The sequence below is a fragment of the Lepisosteus oculatus genome, chromosome 22 (genome assembly GCF_040954835.1).
Source record: "Lepisosteus oculatus isolate fLepOcu1 chromosome 22, fLepOcu1.hap2, whole genome shotgun sequence".
Taxonomy (NCBI): Eukaryota; Metazoa; Chordata; class Actinopteri; order Semionotiformes; family Lepisosteidae; genus Lepisosteus; species Lepisosteus oculatus.
Window position 1 is genome coordinate 10685911 of NC_090717.1, and position 13185 is coordinate 10699095.

The following is a 13185-nucleotide window of genomic DNA, read 5'->3' on the forward strand; positions in this document are numbered from 1 at the left end:
TGGGGGCAGTGTTTAGCATTGCTGCCTCGCAGTTTGGGGATCCTGGGTTCAATCCTGGACCTGGGGTGCTGTCTGTGTGGAGTGTGTACGCTCTTCCTGTGTTTGTGTTGGTTTTCTCCCACAGTCCAAAGACATGCTGGTGGGTTAATTGGCTTCTGGGAAAACTAGTCCTGGTGTGAGTGTGTGTGCCCTGAAATGCCTGGTGTCCCTTCCAGAGTGTACCCCACTTTGTGCCCATTGCTTGCCAGGATTGGTTGCCCCTTCCCTGTGACCCTAGTTTGGAAGAAGTGGTTAGAAAGTGGATGGATGGGAAGTGCCTGCCTTGACTCTCTCTCTCTGTCTGACAGCGGCCCAGCCCCCTGCAGCTGTACTCCCCTCCCTTTGTGCTGGGGCCCACCCGCAGCAAGCAGCTGGAGTTGGGGGAAGCATGGGGCGAGGGGGTGCCCCGCTACAGCGTGCTCTTTGTGGGCTACTGCCTGTCCCACGACCAGCGCTGGATTCTGGTGTCGTGCACAGACCAGCAGGGAGAGCTGCTAGACACCTGCATCATCAACATTGATGTGCCCAACCGGTAAAGACACCCATCTGACACAGCCACACAATTTGCGAGGTCCAGCTGATTTACTCCAACTATATATCCCAGAGTTTTCCAGAATTTGTAACATATTGGTTGTGGAGATGCACAGAATCAGAGCTCAGCCGCGCCAAGGTTTGAAAAGAGGTTTATTCTGTAGTTATAACACTGGCTGTTCAAGCATTACTTCTCTTGACAGCTTGTTGGAGTGGGATTTCAGACAGGCTCATTAGCTCAGAAAACCCAAAGAGCAGATCAGCACCTGTCTCAATGTGCATCCTCCACAGTCTTTCACTCACAGATCTGGCGATCCCAAGCACAGCTAGGGGCTCCAGATTTTTCTGTCCCCCCCCCCCCCCAATCAAGAATACATTTGGATTTGTTAGATGCTTTGGATCTACAGTACCCTGGGAGAGGTTTGTTCCATTTCTAACAGCCCTGTTGTGGGTATGCTTTCCCCTGGCCCGGCCACACTCTGACTCTCTCTGGCAGGGCGCGGAGGACCAAGGTGTCAGCTCGCAAGATGGGCCTGCAGAAGGTGTGGGAGTGGTGCATTGGCATCATCCAGATGACATCTTTGCCGTGGAGGGTTGTGATCGGGCGCTTGGGCCGCCTGGGTCACGGGGAGCTGAAAGGTACGGTCTTGCTAAAGCTGTAGCTGCCGCCACGAGAGAAGTTTTCTCATTTCTGTTCACCTGGGTACTAAAGCTCAGTTGTACAATGTCAATCCACTTGACTGGAGAGGGGCTGGAACTGAACAGGCTCAGTTTGCCACATGGTTTTGACTGGCAGTAAGAACATGCCTCTCCCAGTTATCGGATGCTGTCCAATCATTTAAAAATAATAAGAAAATAAAACTGATCGTCAGTCCCTCCCTCATTATCTATGCTATCCTGTCCTAGGATGTACGATTTACTGTACCACATAATAACATGCTGTTCTATTTCTACATTGTACAGCTATTTCTAAACAGTTAATTGACTTCTCAATTCTGTCTGTGTAACAAACAAACAGTTACATTACATTATAACAGTTACATTATTATAACAAACAGTTAATATAGCTTCACATTTCACCTCTCCTTGCCACAGTTTTTTACCGACCTTTCTGTCTGCATCCTTGTCCAGCAGTTAAAGGATTTATATTTAAGAAAATCATCTGAAGCCGATTATCCTTAAATTTAGAGCACGCTACCTTTTCTCTCGATGACAGATTAAGTTCTTTTTGAATCCTCTCCATTCATTTACAGATTTCAGCTTTTCAAATACCCCCCAATCTCTAAAACCTGAGGACACTCTCCCTCACTAGTGTGGCCATTCTCACCTGCACTGTTCTTTGTTCTCCTGAGCATTATATTCTTGCTGCCTTACCTCTCACACCTGAAGAAGGCTCAACATCCAATATATTGTTTTTGCTTTTGATTTTTCAGAGTGGGATTAACCTTTAATTGTTCATTTGCAGTAAAAGCACACGGACACAGATCCCCACTCGAACGCAGTTTCTTGTATCTTCAGTAAATCCCTTCACTAGGTCAAAATCACAGTGCGTTTCTGTTGGTTGTAGATGGAACGCCCCGAAATAGGTCAGACAAACTCTGCGGATCGGTTTGGATCTTACTGCTGTACAGGATCCCCCTGACCCTCTGTCCCTCTTCCCAGACTGGAGCATGCTCCTGGGGGAATGCGCCCTGCACTCCATCAGCCGGCACCTCCGGGACACTTGCCGGATGTGTGGGATCTCTGCCAGTGACTCGCCCTCCATCCTGAGTGCCTGCCTGGTGGCCATGGAGCCACAGGGCTCCTTCGTGGTCATGCCAGGTAAGTCCCGGCTCCCTCGCCCCCAGCTGTGGTGGGCACGCCCATGGAAACTCCCTTCCCTGTGGGCTGGTCCATTAGAGCTTGACTTGCTGTTTGTCAGCTTGTGCAGGTGGCCAGAATCATTTAAAGGGCTCAGAAAAAAAAAACAAGAAAATTTGCAAACTAAACTTATTTTTAATGCAATAAGATTCCTAAATTAATTTGTTGATATTTTACATCAAGACAATTAAGACTGAGATGGAATGATTCATATAAAAGTACAATATTGCAAATGAAACATATCTTGTTAACATGTATAGTATACTGTATATAAACTATATGAATTCTTCTGTTTATACTGAGCATTGGAAGAAACGTGCTCTCTAGTTATGCATCTATTTTAGAAAATCTAGACTTTTGATTAAAGACGTTGATTACAGATTTTTGGTGTACTTTTGATTTGAAATTACAATTTAATTTTGATGTCAACGTTGGTGAAAACCAAGAGACAAGAACACAGAAAGGAAGCAACATATCCCACTTATATCATGTTCATTCAAACAAGCTGAAGTCAAAGCATTTGCTCCACATGGACAAAAGTCAATTTCTGAAATGTTCGATTTGGTTATAAGTGGTTTATTTTGATGTTCAATAAAAAACAAACAGGGAGAGAGAGGTATTGAATGTTGGTATAATGATCAATGCATCTGAAAAAGCTGTAAGCAATGGAAAAGCAATTTCTGGCCTATCGGTAGTAGTGGTTTGGGGGTTTCCTGTCTGTGAGGGCCATGAGGTGACTCACGGTGTGTGTACCCACAGATGCAGTAACAATGGGTTCGGTGTTCGGCCGCAGCACAGCCCTCAATCTGCAGACCTCCCAGCTCAACACGCCGCAGGACGCCTCCTGCACCCACATCCTGGTCTTCCCCACCTCCGCCACTACGCAGGTGGCACCGGGCACTTACCCCACCGAAGATAATCCCGGTAACCGCGCCGACAAGTGGAAGTGTTCATTTCAAGGGGCACTGAATTTCCGTTTAGAGAAACAGATTTTGTCAAGTTGACTTAGTTTGCATGCTGTTTAGAAACACTAATAAAAAAAAGTGTGTCAAGCTCTCAGGCATAACTCTAATGCTCTTGTGTAGGAGTAAGATATCTGTGCCTGAAGTAAAGTGTAAAGGAAATCATCTTTTTACATTAAGAATGTGTAAATTGACAAAAATAAGCCTCACTATAAAATCCTTTTGAGCATTCTGAAATCAAGAGAATGGGATGACTACTTCTTTGTGCAAAGGATTGTGGAGCATGAAGCAACCTACCCATCCATGTTGTTGAACCAAAATCCCTGGCTTCTTTCAAGAAACACTTGAATGAGATCTTATGATCAAAGAACTGCTAAGCTGGCTAGATAGGCCAAATGACCTGCTTCCGTTTGTACCTCTAACAGTTTTTAAAAACCTCTTACAAATTAGCTCTGTATTCAGTTACAGAAATAAATAAATATATATACACACAAAGCACTGCACAATATTCTGTAATATTACTATGGTACTGTACATTTAACATGGACGGGCTAGTGTATTAACAGCAGTAATCCCTAAGACCTGCAGAGGGTACAGTTGCAAAAGTATCTGCTTTTAGTGTGTCATGTTTCAGAATGGCAAGCAAAATGAACTTCCCAATTAAATATAACATTATAATATAAGGTTAGTTATAACAATGTGGTCAATGCTGTGAAAGCAGTATGGTTTCAATTACAATTTCAATTATAAAATAGGTTTAATTATTGTCCTATCTAAACACAATTGTTGTGTTAGGCAGCTAGTCATTAAGTCCTTGTTGAACACACTTAAAGAGATTTTTCCCATTTAAAATGAACCGTTGATAATTGTAACATGATGCATAGTTACAGAGGAATGGCAAGGCTCCAGTTCTCTTCTTATTTGACCTACAGACCTGTAAGAGGAGTAATGAGTTTATCCTGCAACTTTCTTAATGGTTTAATATCTCGTTGACCTATTACATTATCTGGTGCTAAATAAGCATCCCTTAGCACACTACAAAAGTTTATTTGGTGGAAACCTGGAGTGTGTGAGCCCTGCAGACGTCACACAGTCTTATCTATGCTGACTGGATTCACACAGGTGGAGTCCAGGCACATTTTTTTGTGTTAAAAACAATCCCGGCTAATTAAGATGTAGTTGATGAGAATGCATGGAATGTGAGTTAGTACAACAAAGCTTTAAATGGTTTAAATGATTTAGAAGCTTGCTGGCCTAGTGAGCCCATGTTATCTTCCTTTCCCAGATGATATGTTTGACCTGCCTTTTCCGGATGAGCTGGAGAATGACATCGGGAACGACATGATGCTGATCACTGGGAACCTGCACCCCTCCCCAAACTCCTCGCCCGTCCCTTCGCCCGGGTCTCCTTCCGGGATGGGCGGCGGGTCCCACTTTCAGCACACCAGGGTGAGCCTGGAGATAATCCAAAAGGACAATCAGGTGTCCTTTTGAGTTGTGGGCCATATTCTCAAGTGCAAATACACAGACAGCACAGCCTGCAAGAGCAGCACTGTCACTTTCTCAGAGGGCAAACGACATTCTTTTTTCCCTACCAAAAATGCAAGACTTCTTTATGCAATCTTTAGTGGGATCAGCCTTTTTCCTCTTATATCTCATGCTGTTATTTCAGGTTATGTCACTATCTTTCACACTTGTTCATTCCTTCTAGCATGAAGTGAAGCTGCAATCAAGAAAATGTAACAAACTGGTATTACATAATTGTAATGTGATTAAGCACTGAGATCTTGTGTGCTACAGTGACATAGAATACCTCTAGACCTATTTTTTTCTAAAAGCACGTATTCCTGGGACTGTCCCATAGACAGCAAGTAATGATCTCAACAGCCTTACAGAATAGTTGCATTAGGGGGACACAATGCACGATAAAACAGCAGGATAAATTTGATGACGTAAACTACCTGTTTTATCTACCATGTCACTGTTCCTTGACTTTAAAAGTTATAATGAAAATCCCGTTTTTGAAATTTGTCTGCTTGGTTGCTGAAATTGCTGTTTACTCAGGATTTTGTGGTTGCTGCCTCTCCCTCCTTTAGAGCCAGGGAGAGCGGCTTCTCTCTCGGGACGCCCCAGAGGAGCTGAAGCAACAGCCCCTGGCATTGGGGTACTACGTCTCCACTGCCAAGGCCGAAGACCTGCCTCAGTGGTTCTGGGCATCCTGCCCACAGGCACAGAACCAGTGCCCACTCTTCCTGAAGGTACACTGCCCAGTGTTTAATTCTAGCCTGTTTTCTGCAGCCTTCTGTCTTACACACTGCATTGTGCATTGTCAGCTGTTTTCGTCATTGATGGCCCTTCACATTTCCCAGTCAAATCCAGTAACAATTTGTTCATTATAAAAAGATGAGCTACTTTCCACTGAGCATCTCTTTACGCGATATTCTGATCAATCAGTTTACGGGTGATGCTTATTGCTAATCCATTTAACTTGAGTTTCAGTTAAGTTTACAATGATGAGAGGGTTGCACCTTTTTTTTTACTCAATGGACAAGGTATCCTGACAATATTTTTTTCAATAGGACAGAGATGGGTGTAGTTTGCTGTATTCATGCTATTCCTATATGGCTAACATTGCTAAAAATGTTTCTAACAAAAAGGCATAATTGCGTTTTATGAGACGTATGTTGTGAAACAAATTTCAAAAATAAGTAACGCTGTACTGCTACACCAACTGCTTCAGTACTGTGTTCATCTTCTTGATTTCTTGGTTTTATTCATGCTGATTGTCTTTCCATTGCATTTCCAAATCTGCCCAGTCTGTTTGTTGTTCTTGGAGACACTGTAGTGCAGTGTAAGCCACTGGCATGATCTTTGTGCTATTCTTCACTGCAATTCTGTTAAAAAAAAAAGAGCACAGTTGCTAAGCAGCTAAAATGCCCTGCTCTTTTCCTCTCCCAACAGGCCTCGCTGCACCACCACATCTCCATTGCCCAGACGGACGACTTCATCTCTAACAAGACCTCACAGAGGACACCTCATCCCCTCGACTCCAAGACCACCTCAGATGTGTTAAGGTGAGGGAACCAGCATAGTATTTGCACTACAAGGGCTCACAGCCGTAAAGGGAAATGAATTAACCATCTACTCTCCAGGGCAGTAGGATCCTAGCCTTTCCAGCTGTGCTGTCCTAAAGCACATTTGTCTGCAGAATTGCATAACTGAATTAACTCACAATTAGCTTCCTTGGTGGTCTAGTGGTTAGGATTGGGCGTTCTCATAGGCCCAGCCCGGGTTCAATCCCTAGCCTGGGAATATTGTGCTCCTTCTCAGCTGTGGGAGCGTGGACCAAGCTACCCACCCATGTTGTTGAAGTCTATAGCCTGATGCAATCCTTGGATTTCACGTTCTAGCTACCAAAAGGGGAGACAGATGGGCCTGAGGGCCTCCCCTCCTATGTAACCTTTATGTTTAATTAAAACAACTAGCAAGCTGGCTGTGCAAAAATCACAATTTTGAAAGGGTTTGAAATTGCAGAAATATGACTACGTGTCTGAAGCCCTCCAACATCTTTGAGCTCATGTGTTTATAAGTGTGAATGCATGAAATTGGTGCAGTTGATGTTCATAGCCAAGATACCAATGGGTTGACTTTGACAGTCCCTTATGAATAAAAGGATGAAGTCCCAGTTTTTGCTACTCAAGACTCAAGCTATTCTGTCCCTGGGCCCTGGGCGGCATCTGATTTACTGTGCTTCTCACCCCACTCCCTGTCGCTGTTTGCCAGGTTTGTTCTGGAGCAGTACAACGCCCTCTCCTGGCTAACCTGCAGCCCAGCAACACAAGACCGCCGGTCCTGCCTGCCCGTTCACTTTGCAGTTCTAACGCAGATGTACAATGCCATTCTTAATATGCTCTAAGAAGGGGTCCATTGCAACACCATGTACAGTACCTCTCCCTTTACATCCCAGGGAGGAACTCTTGCCTGTTACACCAAATTTGATAAACTGCCAATTTTTCTGTTTCAAAACAGTTGTCTTCATTTTAACTTGCAAAATAGACAACCACCTTTTGTTTAGTGACTGCATGTAGCAAAAAATGATCAAAAGTATACTCCTTTTTATATTCTAGTACCTCAGGGCACAGGTGTCATCAAGGGTAACATTTGAAGGATTACTGCACGGGATCTTTTTTTTCCTGTTTAGTATTTCACACTTTCTCCTGTAAAATCAGTCAGTTCAAAGGGTCAGAAAGTGCAAGAAATACCAATTAAATGTTTTATTCTGAATATAATTCGTCCGCCTTTATAGAAATGGAAGTCCACAGTTTATGTCAGAGGAATCACAGTTATAAAACAGATTGATTTCCATCAAATTGCAGTGTTACAATGTTTTGGCAGCTTCTGTTAAAGGGAATATACTGTATATATTTATTTTTGGTTTTAATTACTATGATATATCAATTATGGAAATGTAATAGACAATGTAACAGAAGCATCATAAAGGCATAAGAAGGATGATGTTTTAAAATGAACATCCTCTGAAACCTTTTAATAGTATAGATTTGTTTGATATCACTTTTTTACTAAGCATGTTTTCTGCAGCAAGGAATGTTACACCTTCCTGCTGTGAAAACCAATGGAAATCATATCGTTGAAGTGTGAAGAGAAAGTGTTACAGATATTTTGTAAGTAAGAGAAACAATTACATACTTCGAAATGGCAATATTGCTTAAACACAGTTATTTTACTACAAAGAGATTGTTCAATTGTAAGGTAATCAAAAGGAGTACATTTTTCAAAGAGCCACAGGCCTACTGAGCAGAATCCTAGGCAGCTTTGTCTACTTTGCAAAGAAGAAATGAATGACTGCTCATTATAGAGCTAACGTCATTTACCCAGGGAATTTTCTGAGAAAAATGGGGACCAGTTTTCACAAGTTGAAAAAGCTTCAGCCATCTTAGTTCAGTACTGGTAGCATAGTTTGGATGTCAAAATAAGGTTTTCTTAATACAATGTTGTTAGATTGCATAAAACTGTTAGAAAGGCCCATTTGTAAAATCTGATGTGAAAATGTATAAATACCTGACATTGCAATTCTGAGTTGTCCCTGCAAACTACGTGCACTGAGAGCAGAGGCCATTTAGTGATCTGAGGAAAAACAAGATGCTATGATGAGAAAACGTCACATCAGAGGGGGTAAAAAAAACACATTTTTAATCTCTCTCTTAGCATGTTTCTTGGTGTTTGTTAAAGATCATGCTGGATTAAATGGTATTGTGTTTAAGAATACCATGATCCTATGGATCTCTTTCTAGAATGGAATAAAGCCTTTGCTTTCACATTCTCTTCCCATGGATTTGAAGAAATGGTTGGGCAGTTGGCCATAGGTGATTTGGCTCCTGATGGTGACATTTCCTCTCAAAGCAGCATGTAAATGCATGTTCTTGTGATTTGTGCTCTGCACTTTCGTGTCATTTGTCCTTTGTCTCACATCCTGTAAATTGATCATATTTATTGGCGATCATTTTTTTTGGTCAGCTGCAAACCCCAAAACTTTCAGCAAATGTGCCAGCATTAGCCCCTTCTTTAGAACAGTACATGAGTAGCAGCTGTGAACTTGCTTAGATGGCCGACATGATTCTCCACAAGAGTTTCTGAAAGGAACTATGAACCACAGTGCCTAGATTTGAGAGCACCCAAGCATTTGTACAAGATACAAACTGTCTACCAAATGAAGGTGCAAACTGTCCCTTAAACTGAAGAGTATTTTTTTCATTGTCAAGATATGAGAAACAGTAAATCATATTATTGGCATTGGATAAGCCAGAGGTTTAACCTGGGACATTCTATAATACATACTCACCTGAAAATACACATTTACTCCTTGTGACAAAAGTACTGCAGTTCAATTTTCATAATTCATCAGCCTACCATTTGGCTTTGCGTTAGTTGATATGGGCTTAGTTTCAGGACACAAATAGACCACTATAAAAGAAATTGGGTCACAAGCTTAAAACAAAATAAAGGTGCAACCAACATGACATTCCCTTAAAAGAATGCCTAGCAGTCCAGAATTGAGATCAATTTCTCTAGTTGTGTTTATATCTCATACAACAAATGAAAACAATCTATAATTTTCGTGTTGGATCTGTTCAGAAACCATCAGGGTATGTTAATTCCCCGATATCTTGTGTGATGTTTTTCATTAGGTTTAAAAAGAATCAAGACTTACAAGAGCACCTGTTATTCCACCTACATCGTGAACATCACGATGACTAAGTTTTCTATAGCTGGTTAGAAGACATGTTCCTCTTAAGAAGTTTTATCTTTCAGAAGAAAAAAAAAAGTTTTCAGCTGCGGCACACAGAGCATCCAGACCACAGTATATTTAATATACATATTTTATTCACAATATCATGTATTTCATGGCAAGCGTTGTTGATACGAAATTAAAATGTTTCAATATTTCATACTTGGGATCACTCAGTTCCTTACCATTTGCTTTTTGCCCCCAGATTTGGCCTTGGATAACTACAGAGGGTAATGTGCACAGTAATGACAGCAGTGTTTTAGTACATCCAGTGCCATACAGACTTACCTCAAGGGGGAACATGTCTTTCGCCTCTTGTCATGTCAAGGACAGGGGCCAGGGCTCTGATCTTGATCTGATCTTAGGGTGCACAGGGAGAATGACCTTTTCCATCTTAATGGGGCAGAAAGAACAGAGTGACGGGGAATTATCCTCTGGGTCACGGGAGATAATACTGTAGGTGCATCTGCTGATTAAGTTTTGTGGTTGGGGACACTCAGATTACTAGTGGGATTCAAGGGATAAAAGGGGAATTTGTGTGGGGAATTCTCAATTTAAGACAAAAACTAAACTGGAAGTAAAAAGTAACTGAATCTTGAATTGAGACTCAGTCAACAATGAGAATGGGAACAGCAATTCTTCAATATTTGTACATGCTAGTTTTATGAGAGGTAAATGCACAATATTATGTTCTTCCAGACACAAATTGGCTCAAATTCCATTAACATACTGCTTATTTATTGTTTTATATTTCATCATATAAATTGGTTGTGAAATTTCTTATGAAGTAAAAAACTGATTAGAGGCAACAGACTTGATTTGTTTGGAGGTGGAGGTTCATTCAAGGCACTTTTATGATTTTCATTTTTTTAAAGTGACATTCTATTCTGTTGTAGATGTGATCCTGATAGAGGAAAACAGAAACAAAAAAGCAAATGGCCATTGTGTATAGTGTAAAACTGACATTTACAATCAAATTTGACTATTTTTTATGAATTAAGAAAAAATAAGAATGACAACATTTGTGTTTTCCAGATTTAAAAAGAGATAGCCTTGGAATTAGGCAAGGAATTTTGCAAAAAAATCAATTAAAAAATTGTGAAGATGCCATATTTAAATAAATATATATACATATATTTTTAGGTTTTGAATTAAAAAAATCCTACCTCCCTGAATCTGTCAGACAATGGGGGAAGAATTTAACTTTTAAATTTCTCTTTAAAAAAAGACAAAAAACAGGACAGAAAAGCTACGGCTAGCAGATTAGAGATATTTTTAGTTTGTCCTATACTTTTTTATTGTTATAAAAAAATTTAGCCTCTGTTTTATTTAAGATTTAAGTTAAGGAAACAGAATGATACAGACAAAATATATTTATAAAAATGTTTTCTTTTGCTGCAAAATAAACTTGAAATAGATGGCAATAGACTAAAAAGTATGTATTTGAGCATTAAAAATGGTATTGTATATTAAATGAATACACATTATTTTAGTGGTGGTTTGAAAGAGAAGAAACAGACCATCACTCTGTTTAGCCAGCTCTTCTCCTCATCAGCACCCTGTTATTTGTACAATTCCCTAGCATGCTATGTATATATACATATAATTCAGCTGACTTTTTGAAATTCTGAAAGCTGTACATTTCATGCTGGTTCGATCTTTCTTTTACGCAATTCCTATGAAGCATTTTTTGCTGTGGGCTTTTTTTATATAAATATCCTTCAGACAAAGTGGGTGGAAACAAGTGGGAGGGCTGGTGGGTGGTGGGGTAAGTGACTTTCATGAGATTGTTGTATTGCTGAAACAAGTACACTAAGGAAAAAAAGATGAAACAGCAAATTTGATACACCTTCTACCATTTTAAATATCAGCCAGATCTATCTTGGGGAAGAAAAATCTGTATCTTTTACACTCTTTTTTTAGTAAATTATTAAATTATGGAAAATGGAAATACCTGGTGTCTTGTCTGTCTGTTGGGAAATAAATACTTCTTTGCATATCTATAGACATTTTCATCCAGTAGAAAACCACAGATGAACAGGTAATGTGCTATTGCCATTCTAGTAAGCTACTTCACCTGTTAAAGAGGAACTGCAGCCCCAATTTCTCAGATCGGTTATTAAATCTCAGTAACAAATTCATTGACGGTGTAGAAAAATTGTACATATTTTGAATTAAGCATCAAATCGTTTGACAATATGTGCGAGAGCTAGAGTTCCCACTAATTGTGACACGATGCGACCCTTCCTGCTCACTAGTCACTGTGATAACTAATCTAACGGGATGCACGAGTGAGTAAGTACAAGTGCAGCAGATATTTCACCACAGAAAGTTGCCAACATGCAAAGTTAACAAGTTCCATTCGTCAGCAAATATTATTTTAAAAAACAAGAGCAATACTGGATTTAAAATACATGTATCGACAAGCATACAGTACTTGTTTACAGTGTAACAGGGCGACTTCACATCACCAGAAGTTTTGTTTTGTGTGGCGCTGCGCATACCTGGAAATTTAGTCTATTTTGTGTTGCAAATAGGAAATTATACAAGTTACCGTATACTGTACATTTGACTTTTATTGTGGTTTGAAATGCACTCATCAATGGTGATTCTTTCTAAGTCCTAAGTAAATGGCATTGCAGTTTCTGTTTAAGTTGAGGGAGAAATTTACGTAGGCTAGATTGAGCACCCCTGAAGCAGTATTAGCCTGGATACCAGGACTAGCACCCCGACTCGTACAAATGTTACCATTAGATCTTCAACAACTATGATTAGTCAGAATAGCAACTCCAGAAACCCAGTATCCCCTGTCAACATACTGGTTCAGGGTATCACTTTGAAATTTCTGATTTAGAGAATAATGGTAGAGTTTTATTTATAAATGCCTTTTAATTAAAACTAAAATCATTATTCAATAGCACACATACAGTACACGTAACAGAATGAAAAAGGATTCGCTACCTGACCTGACCTCATCATGATAGAATAAAGGCATATAATAAAGATTTTGGCTAAACTATGCTGCTGGGAAAAGAGTCCCTTGTGAAGTTCACAACATTTTTGATTGATAACATAGGGTCAAAAATGACGAAATGTTTGGATTCCATCAAGAATAACATTGATGGCACCACCTTTGAGAAACTAGTGCTAGGAGTCTATGTGAATAACCTTACCTTAGTCTTGTCAGTTTCTCTTAAGAAGGGACTGTTGCTCCCATGTCCTGTGAAGCGCACTACCTACAGCCTGGATGTTGGATTTGGTCTGCAAGTAAGTGAGAGTATCAGCAGCATAGCGAAGAAGTCCAAGTCCAGGACACAACATGGAAACACTAAATAGTAAACACTAAAAAAAGTAATGGTCTCAACACAGAGCCCTGCTGAACACCTACTGTAAGTAATTGGCATAAGATTAAACAAGCACAGATTTTACAACTGAGACCTGTTAAGTCTGATAGGGGCCAAACTCTGGGAAATACCAGAGATCCCG

General features: G+C 40.4%; 1 protein-coding gene and 1 long non-coding RNA gene across 3 annotated transcripts in view; one reads left to right on the forward strand and one right to left on the reverse strand.

The window, feature by feature from the left end:
- Positions 1-11650, forward strand: part of LOC102697457 (mediator complex subunit 13L) — an 88677-nt gene extending 77027 nt beyond the window's left edge. For both annotated transcript variants that reach the window (XM_015366269.2, XM_015366268.2), the window contains exons 24-31: positions 348-571; positions 1067-1209; positions 2233-2391; positions 3190-3354; positions 4678-4841; positions 5489-5650; positions 6354-6466; positions 7176-11650. In XM_015366269.2, coding sequence (XP_015221755.2) covers positions 348-571; positions 1067-1209; positions 2233-2391; positions 3190-3354; positions 4678-4841; positions 5489-5650; positions 6354-6466; positions 7176-7308 — 1263 coding nt within the window. In that variant the 3' untranslated portion in view covers positions 7309-11650. The remainder of the gene's footprint in view (positions 1-347; positions 572-1066; positions 1210-2232; positions 2392-3189; positions 3355-4677; positions 4842-5488; positions 5651-6353; positions 6467-7175) is intronic.
- Positions 11651-12881: 1231 nt separating this feature from the next.
- Positions 12882-13185, reverse strand: part of LOC107079752 (uncharacterized) — a 196206-nt gene continuing 195902 nt past the window's right edge. Inside the window, exon 5 of the long non-coding RNA XR_001480666.2 lies at positions 12882-12960. This is a non-coding gene — a long non-coding RNA (uncharacterized lncRNA). The remainder of the gene's footprint in view (positions 12961-13185) is intronic.